Source organism: Hydra viridissima, unplaced genomic scaffold (genome assembly GCF_058129835.1).
Source record: "Hydra viridissima isolate aposymbiotic clone 2 unplaced genomic scaffold, HvirCarnegie_v1 scaffold_15, whole genome shotgun sequence".
Taxonomy (NCBI): domain Eukaryota; kingdom Metazoa; phylum Cnidaria; class Hydrozoa; order Anthoathecata; family Hydridae; genus Hydra; species Hydra viridissima.
In genome coordinates, this window is record NW_028324314.1 from 7,635,758 (window position 1) to 7,645,507 (window position 9,750).

At 27.4% G+C, this 9,750-nt stretch overlaps 1 protein-coding gene across 1 annotated transcript; it reads left to right on the forward strand.

The window, feature by feature from the left end:
- The first annotated feature begins 1,756 nt into the window (after window positions 1–1,756).
- On the forward strand, window positions 1,757–9,598 carry LOC145196018 (inositol monophosphatase 1-like). The gene is made up of 8 exons (XM_090073282.1): window positions 1,757–1,889; window positions 2,197–2,330; window positions 5,375–5,479; window positions 5,667–5,712; window positions 8,427–8,538; window positions 8,678–8,789; window positions 8,969–9,120; window positions 9,246–9,598. Exons 1-8 carry the CDS (start codon window positions 1,791–1,793, stop codon window positions 9,356–9,358), a joined length of 873 nt encoding a protein of 290 aa, XP_089929408.1. The 5' UTR covers window positions 1,757–1,790; the 3' UTR covers window positions 9,359–9,598.
- Window positions 9,599–9,750: the final 152 nt, after the last annotated feature.

The following is a 9,750-nucleotide window of genomic DNA, read 5'->3' on the forward strand; positions in this document are numbered from 1 at the left end:
TCAAACGATGAGTATTTAGTATTGATTGGTGGAGATAATTGGTTTTAATGTAAACTTTAAACAGTTACTTTGCATTCCACAATATCCCATAACGACATAAAGCAACCTTTTTTTAAATAAATATATATTTTTAAATATATATGCTCAGAGGTATTAGGGGAACTTGCCATATTTTTTATAGTTTACAGGAGAGAAGTGTAAAATTTAACAATTTTTAATTTTTCAATTCGGGAGTCAATTTAAATGTGGCGTTTTCAGTTCCAACTCAGAACTGGAGAAAATATCACAAAAAGTATATCAATACCCTCAAAAATGAATGGAAAATTTGCAATAATGTGTTTTTAACCTCCGCGCAACAGATATATTTAATAAATGCATAATTTTTCAAATAATTTTAGTTTCAAATACTTAGATTTAATAAAGTGCTAAAAGCTTCAGTGGAATCAATAGTATTATTTGAGGAATGTAATCGACCTCTAATGATCTTTTATAGGTAATATTGTTACGCAAAGAGCTTAGAAAAGTATTCAATATTTTTAGTATACTTTTGTACTCTGAGTTAGAAAAAATGCCTCGTATTTAGTTTATTTAAATGAATTTCTACGTTGAATAAGAGCGTAAATCAAATCCTGCAATGCATCATTTGAATTAAGATTTATGCGAGAGCTGTGATCTATTTTTTATTATTTATTATTATAATTTATTATTAAATAATAACTTTTCAAAAAGATAATGTAGAATGACACGTTCTTAAGTTTCGATAACATTAAAAATGTGTCATTAACATGTCTTTCTTTGAAGAACAACAACTAGTCTTTCGAAAATAATTCTAAATAAAAATAAATTGTTTAAACCAAACATAAATTTATATTGCATTTTTCGCGCAGTCTTGGGGCAAGGGATAAAAAAAGTTCTTATCTATTATTGGAAAAATATTTTCTGACAAGAACATGAGTATGAAATGCATATCATATTCATTACAGAATTTTTTTTTGATCCAATTTAGATGGTTGAGACAAAATCCTTATATTCAGAACTTTTCTTGTTTCGTTTTATCTCGCTGGATATCCTATCTGGCCTCTTTACCCGACAGTGCTGATACATCAAAAATATATAAAGATGCTATCAACAAATAGATGTTGTTGAGAAATGAATCGCTAAAAAAAGAAAAATGGTGAAATTCAAAGTACTTTTATTTCTTGGTTAGCTATGCTCACCAAGAAATAAAAGTACTATCTATATGTAAAATAAGAGCAACAATATAAAACTACACACACACACACACACACACACACACACACACACACACACACACACACACACACACACACACACACACACACACACACACACACACACAGATATATATATATATATATATATATATAAAATAAATAATACTTTATTGGAAAAAAAATTTTCGCTACTTTATTTGCTAACTTCTTGGTGAACTTTGAACCCAGTGTAAACTATCCAAATACATTTTTTTGATTTTTTAACAATAAACAAACATGGTGGAGCTTTGAAATAAAATTGCGATAAAATTTTTGTTTGTTGTTTTTCAACAATCAAATCACTATAAACGCACATATAAAGTGACTGTACCAGTTTTTATATATATATATATCATATATATATGTACATATATATATGTACATATATATATATGTACATATATATATGTACATATATATATATATATATATATATATATATATATATATATATATATATATATATATATATATATATATGTATATGTACATAAAAAAATTTTAGTTTTTACAAAAATGTCATTAGATGACTGTCTTCAAACACTAGCTTCAAAACAAGATAGTCGTCTTCATTACGTTCTTACAGCTATAAATATTGCTAATACTGCAGGAAATGTAAGTTAATCATTATTTTTACTAATATACTAACTCTCAAATTAAGCAATCTTTTTTAAATTTATAACATATTACACATTTCCATATATATTTATGTATATGTATATATACATGTATATATATATATATATATATATATATATATATATATATATATATATATACATACATACATACATACATACATACATACATACATACATACATACATACATATATATATATACATATATATATATATATATATATATATATATATATATATATATATATATATATATATATATATATACGTATTTAAAATTAGATTATAAGAGAATCTTATCATCAAGTAAAAACAGTGTTTACAAAAGATTGTGCTGCAGATTTAGTCACTGAAACTGACAAGTTGGTTGAAAAATTGATTTTTAGTGCATTGAAAAAAGAATTTCCATCACACAAGTAAGAATTTTTATCTCAAAATAACATTTTATTTTCAATTTAGAATAGATCAATATGCAGTTTATTTATAGTTTACCTTTTTTTTGAGGACATTTAACAGTGCTTATTTTTTCACTATTGTCTTTGCTTGCATTAAGATGAATTTAATCCAAGGCTGTTGGTAACTATATTTGTTGTTAAAATATCCTTCTTTAAAAACATCAGTTAAACAGAGCTTGTATTGACATTTCAACAAGATTTATATACTAAGAATTTTGTTTGGGTAAAGAAAATCTTCCTTTACAACTATATTTTTTTATAGGTAGTGTTTTGTTATAATAAGAGTTTCCTGAAGGTTTAGATTATGGTTTTGTAATCACTTCAATTTAATAAATGTTGTTCAAAGAGAAAGAAACATAAAAACCCTTGTGCAACCATAAATATTCTGTGCAATTCACTAAAAATACATGTGAGACTAGAAGTAGTAGCTGCAAAAAATTGTACAGGTTAACAATTCTTTTAGGGAATGATCTTTGTTTATTAACCTGTGAATAAAGTTTCTAGAGTAGGAAAAGTATTCTCACCATTGAGTTTGATTTTTTATTTGGCCAGCCATAATGTTAGCCCTAAGAACAACAATATCTAGTTGTAAAAATTGAAAACAACTGCAAAATCAATAAATTCTTTTCAAACTGTAAAAAGAATTGATTGATTTTGCTATTGCTTTCAATTTTTTTCTGATGGTAGAAAGCAGACAGATTGGAAATAGTTTTAAAATGAATCTCTCTTAAAACTGGTTAGTAATGTTTAAAAAGGTAGTTGGCAATATTCACATAGTGAATTTGAATCGGATTGGAATTAGGACTTAATATAATGTCTACAACTAACACAAAGTCTTGGTAAAATAATTTGTGTTTCAGCAATAGCATAAAGTTTCTTATTTATTGTATATTCATTGTAAGCATATATATTATACATTAGGGTTATGACTTTTTTGTTACCCAATGCTCTTATATCATAAATCAATGAGCTTTTGTTCAAAAGTAATGAGAAAGATATTATTTTTATAATTCAATAACTAATTTAAGTAATTAATGGCATAGATAAATGAGTTTACAAAAAAAATCATAGACATTGTGTACAAATCAACTAAAGTTGTTAGATATTAATCATAATTGTAAGTAATGGTTTTTTTCTGGAATCTACACCTCCAGTGAATATTAATTTGTGATTCATGATCATCTGTATGTGTAGCAATTTGTTTAATAAATTTTTAATTTTGGGTTAATGAAATATTCATCATGTCTGAGGTTGCTAGTAACAAGTTTGTATATAAAGAACTTTCTTCTACTAAGAATATTAGCAAAAAAGAATATGTAAAAAATAGTAATCATCAGTGGACACAATCATTTGCTAACAAACATGCTTTCTTGAAAAGGGGGAACAACTTTGTTCAAATTCAAATTGTATTCCGAATGATAAATAACACAAACTCAGATCTCATTGCCTCAATGTATATTAATGAATTGAATTTAGCAATAAAAAGACTTGTTTATTGTTAATTTTTAGCTTTGTCAAAACTAAAAAAAAGTTGTGAGAAAGTTAAAAAAGCACAGCGATTTGCCCCCCCCCCCCCCTTCCCCTACTGCCATAAATCATTTAAATTAAAGTTAAAACTGGTAAGTATAAAAAAAAATTTGGCCAATTATTGGACCATGTTTTATAATTTGAATAAGAAAAAGAGTATTTAATAACTATAGTTAATATATTCCTATTGAGCAAATTGAGAAATAGCTTTTCAAAGAGATAAAGCTGAAACTCAATACAAGAGAAGTTTCCTAGAGCTGCTGAATTTTTTTCAAAATACAAATACAAGTCTGGTTCTAGAAATACTTTTGTGCTAAGCCCAGATATTCAAAATGAGATCTTTTTTTGCACAGACTTTTTTTGATGAGTGAAACTGGAAATGAAATTCATGAGTCCAAATTATAAGTTACTTTAACTAAAAAAGTTAAAAATTTTCTGAAAAAGTAAGATCTATTTAAAGAAAAAAAAACCATGCTGAAAGAAAGAATTTTGCTGTCTGCATTATAGAGTTAAAAGCAGAAAGTATTTATGAAAGATTAAAAAAACCTCTGGTTGACTGCAATTTTAATTTACTACCCATAGACCATTTAGGCCAAAAATAGGGAATGCCAAGTTTGATATATGGCAAACATTTAATACTACAACCAATAATGAAAAAAAAAAGACTATATTAATGCAGTGTATGATTTTTATAACACCAAGTTAGAGCCAAACTCTAAAGCTGGTGTTTTAAAAATCATTTACCTCAGCAAGATAGAAAAGTACTAGTTTTAAAGAGACAGCAAATTTCCTGGAAGGCAAAAATTTCAAACAAAATTTAGTAATTTCTTTTTATTATATCAGCATTCATAGGATTACATCTTACTTAACAAATGTTATTCATATTGTAGCCTGCCATGGAACAGTTTGGAGCCAGTAAAAAATTTATTATAGAGACAGGACTTGGATTTACTCAAGGAACTGAAGAGACTACCAAGTTGAAAGAATGAACAGTACACATATACTGCATTAATATAGTTTCTGATCTTTGCAGACAGATTGGTCTTGTCATAATAAATTTCTAAATATTGTAAGTAGCTTTATTGTGTGATGGCTTACACTCCTGGCTCTCCATTTTGTGGTTCTCCGTTTTTGCAAGCAAGTTTTCTTAGAATTAATCCAATAAAGTTTTAGAAATAACAATTCCAATAAAATTTTTTGCAAATTTATATTGTTCATTAGATAGCAATATTCAGCAGAGTTGTTGTTTTTAAACATTTTTTAAAGATCTTGGTGGAGTTTTATACAAAAGTATCACTTATGAACTCTAATCTAGTTCTAAAAAGCATCTATAAAAATTTTGGTACATTTTTGTAGATGTTTTTTATAAATAAAGCTATAAATTTTTTGTTGGTGAGAAATTTTCTATTTAAGTTTATTAAAAGGCAATTTTTAATTTTTTGTATCTATGTATGTATTATCTTAAGTGCTTATTTTAGATTTATAGGAGAGGAATCTGTAAGTGGTGGTGCATCTTCTCTATTAACATCAGAACCCACTTGGATTGTTGATCCTATAGATGGTACAACAAATTTTGTTCATAGGTATTTTAATACTCATATTTTGGTTAATAAACAGGTTAAATGTTATTTTTTCATTTTATTTGAAAGTTGCAGTTTATTAGAAAAATACAAATTTGGTTGCATGTTTCTTGAATGTTAAAATACTATTTAACAGTTTTTTCAAATTTTCACTTAAAGTTATTCTTAACTAAAGATTTTTTTTTTTTAGAAATCCATATGTAGCAGTTTCAATTGGGCTTGTTATAAACAAAAAAGTAAAAAACAATTCATATAATTTTTACTTTTTTAAGTATTGCTTGATACAACCATTATTTTTAACCATTTCATTTGTGAGTAATCATGGTAGGAGTTGGTTGTATTTGACCTGCAAAAAAAGAAAAAAAAGAAAAAAAGAAAAAGAAAGTCATAATTTCAATGAGCAAATATGATTTTATAATATGAAATGACCTTAGTCATTTCCTTTACATATTTCAATTAATCATCTCTATTGCTATTGACTATATAGAATGATTTCTTAGCCTATCAAAACAGTATCATTCATAAATTTTCAAAGTTTCCCTTCCTCTGTAATTCAGATTGTGTCACAAAAACTGACAATTTTTTAAAAATGTTTTCATACCAGAAAAAAATTGATTTTGTGTTCTAAGAGTTTTAATGGATCCAAAATCTTTAAAGCTTATGGAGAATGTTTTTGATACACTCAATGTAGTTGTGATTTGAATATTTGCCTAAACAACTGAAAACAATATTGTTAATATCTTTTTGAGCTGCTCTGTATTTTACCCCAGATTACTTTTCAAATGGTGCTTTTCTTAACACTTCACTTAAGTTTACTGTAAACTGATAACCACCTAAAAATTTGAATCGTTCTAAAATTAAAACAGATTTTTTTTTAATACTTGTGAGAAGTTTGTCTATAATGTCCATCAAAATGCCTAGCAAAAAATGTTAGCCACAATATATAGGCAAGTTCTGTAGTCATCTTTGTTAGCTTTTCAACAAAGGATGGTTGAGTATATTGCTGAAACATTTGATTATGTAGTATCTTGCTGAATAACCATAGGAACTTGTTAAGATTGTTGATGTTTAGGGCAATTTTTTTTCCCATTAACTAAAATTAATACAAGTTGTGCAAGATGTTATACACAGGGGGAAGCAGTGATTTGCAGACTAATTTTTTAGAAAGGTTGCATCACCTAAAAAGAATGGATTTTTTTTGTTTTTTGTTGATGCTTAAATATGTAATTTTTAAATCAAGTTGAACAAAAATAAATTTGATTTAAAAAGTTTAAAAATGGAAGCAAAAAGAACTGAAGTATTTAATCCACGTGGGTTTGCCTATAATTGGTTATCAGCCTTTTAAAAAGGTATGTGGTATCATGTCTCAAGAAGACTTCCCCAGATGGAAACTATGTGTTCCAGCAATATGGAGCTCTAAGCCATGGGACCAAAAGGATCCAACAGTTTCCTAAAGACAATATGGCTAATTTATCACCAAAAACTTTTGGCCTTCATCCAATCTAGATTAGAATCCTCTTGATTGGATTTGCGTTGGTGGAAATATGTTTGCATATCCATTACAAAAACTTAGAACTCTATGTCAGGGGAATACTTCATCAGTACTTATCAGACTTTCATTGAAAAAAAATGGAGATCTAATCAAATCTTAAGGTAGGAAGTCATATATCTTGAAATTTTCTTTTATAAATATTATTTGGAAACGATTATTTTTGGCTCAAAAATTTCAAGTCTGATAGTAACAAAAAGTCTGTGAATCACTGCTGCAACCTATAGAAAGCAGAGTTGTTTTTTTTTTTGCTTAATTCGTTTTTTTGATGGAGCTAGAGTTTGAAGAACTAGACCTTGCTTAGCTGCATAAAGTTTCAATCTATTAAGTATAGAATTGAAAAATTTTTTAGTCAAGCATGGCACCAAGGGAGAGAGAGAAACTTTCTCTGAATCACTTTAAGGGCCATTTCACAACATTTACATCTTGCTCTGTGAACAACTCTAATATTCTGGCCCAAAAGGTTATCAATACCTGTTAAATGTTATTAAAACTTTAATGCATCAATGCACTTTCACTAATACACAAACGTAATCTGAGTTACTTTTACAATTAAGCTTGATTGTAAATGTGAAACTAGTTGAATGCTCTTTTTATCTAAACAATTTAGGTAGATCAAGATTTTCAAATAGTATTCTTCCCAGAGACACCTCTTCATGAGGTTTTCATAGTTTTCATCTTTTCCTTTTTTAAAATATAGTTTTCAAACATAATCAGAAAGATGATGATGTTCCTAAGTAATGTTCAAGAGACCTGTGAAATAAGTTTGAGTATTTTTTAACTTTTTTAACTTATGTCTTAAAAAGCAACAATGATCAAAAAGTTTTGTAATGTAAACCAATCCAGTTGCTGTTTAAGATGGAAGTGGTTTTTAGTGAATTGCTTCAGGTTAGAATTGATATTTGGTCATAATAAGAGCATCTCTCCTTTGTAACTACTGCAGTTTTTAATATACTTTAAGCAAAAACTTTTAAAAGATATTTTTTTCTGTAATATCTCCGGCTTACGTAAAACTTTCTACGTCTAGTTTTTATGTGTAATTACAAGTTTTTTTGGTGTAATTATTGTTTAGTTGTTAAAACACCTTAAAGCTTGCAGTCAAAAAAAATATATTAAATCATTCCATTCAAAGTCTAATATCATGGGCGATTTAAAAAATGAATGTTGCATAGTGCATAACTAATTCATAAGTATTTCTAATTGAAAAAGGCAGAATATATTCACGTTTTATTGTCTGCAGTTCAGTATTACTTTAAAAAATTTCTTTCTCTAATATCGCAATATAATAAAGTTTTGTTTAAGCCATCGCTTTTATTTACATTTTACAAATATTTTTATGTTTTTATTCTTAAAATATATACAAAACCCCTTCTAAACAAATTTAGATTTTTGTTATCTTAGAGCGAAGTTGGAGTGGTTTATGCACCAATTCTAAAAGACCTTTATGTAGCTGTACAAAATGAAGGAGCATATCTAAACGGACAAAGGCTGAAAATAATTAATCCTCCTAGTTGTACGTTTTTTTTTTGTTTTTTTTTTTTTTATTTTACAATTGTTATTTTTTGCTCGATCATTTAAATTTAAAACGTTACGTTTTTAAAAATTTTAAAACGTAAAAAAATTAAAATCTTTTTGCGCTTTAAAATATTTAGGTTTGACAAACGCCTTAATTGCTTTTGAATTTGGCGCAGTTAGAGAAAATAATGTTTTAGCTTTAAAATGTAAAAACCTGCTGGACATCATGCAAAAACATCAGGTTCGAGGGTAAGATGTTTTTGTAATGCATGCCTCTTGTTACTTCCTGCATTTGCAACCTAATTTTAAGGCAGCAATTAATATGACTAATACTATTATTATTATTACTATTATTATTATTATTGTTGTTGTTATTATTATAATTATTTTTATTTATCTGAAAATTTTGTTGTTGCTACATTTCGTAGCATGCGAAGTACTGGTTCAGCCGCTTTAAATATGTGTATGGTGGCTTGCAGCTCAATTGATTTATACTTTGAATGGGGGCCGCATTGTTGGGATATGGCTGCTAGTAACCTGATGGTGGAAGAGGCTGGAGGGTGCAATGCTACAACGTTAGGTAAGTATTTGCTCAACTGTTTCCTTGATGTATTCAATTACAATAGTAATATATGAACTGACAAATCTCTCAGAAGAAAATTAAAATAAATATAACGCTAGGTGTTTTTTTTTTTCTTTTCACAGGTAGCGATTTCGACCTGATGGGTCGTACAATAATCTCTGCGGGATGTAAAAACATCATCGACGAAATTGTTCCTACTTTGACTCAGATTCCTACACTCCGTGACGATGAGTGAAAACCTTGTTTCTCCTTTTTACCTTAAAAAGCGTTTTAACTTTTTTCATTTTAGAATACCTTTTTTTTTTTTTTTTCCTTTTTTAGATCACATTTTTGATTAACTTAAATAGTAAATATGAAAAAGTTATCCAGATAAAAAACGTCAATAGATTTCATAAAAACATCGTTAGAAAACATTAGAGAATATATTGCGGGGGATTAAAATCTTGCATAAGAGAAGTAATGCCGGCAAAGCTTAGATTCTGTCGTGTTTTTATTTCGTTTTCTCCTTTCTCTGTTTTTATTTCTAACTCTTTTTTACATTTTCCTACATAAAAACCAATTAAAAGAAATATACCGAGTTGACTCGCTGAGCCTAAAAATTTCAAGGTATTTATTCTTAGGGAACAA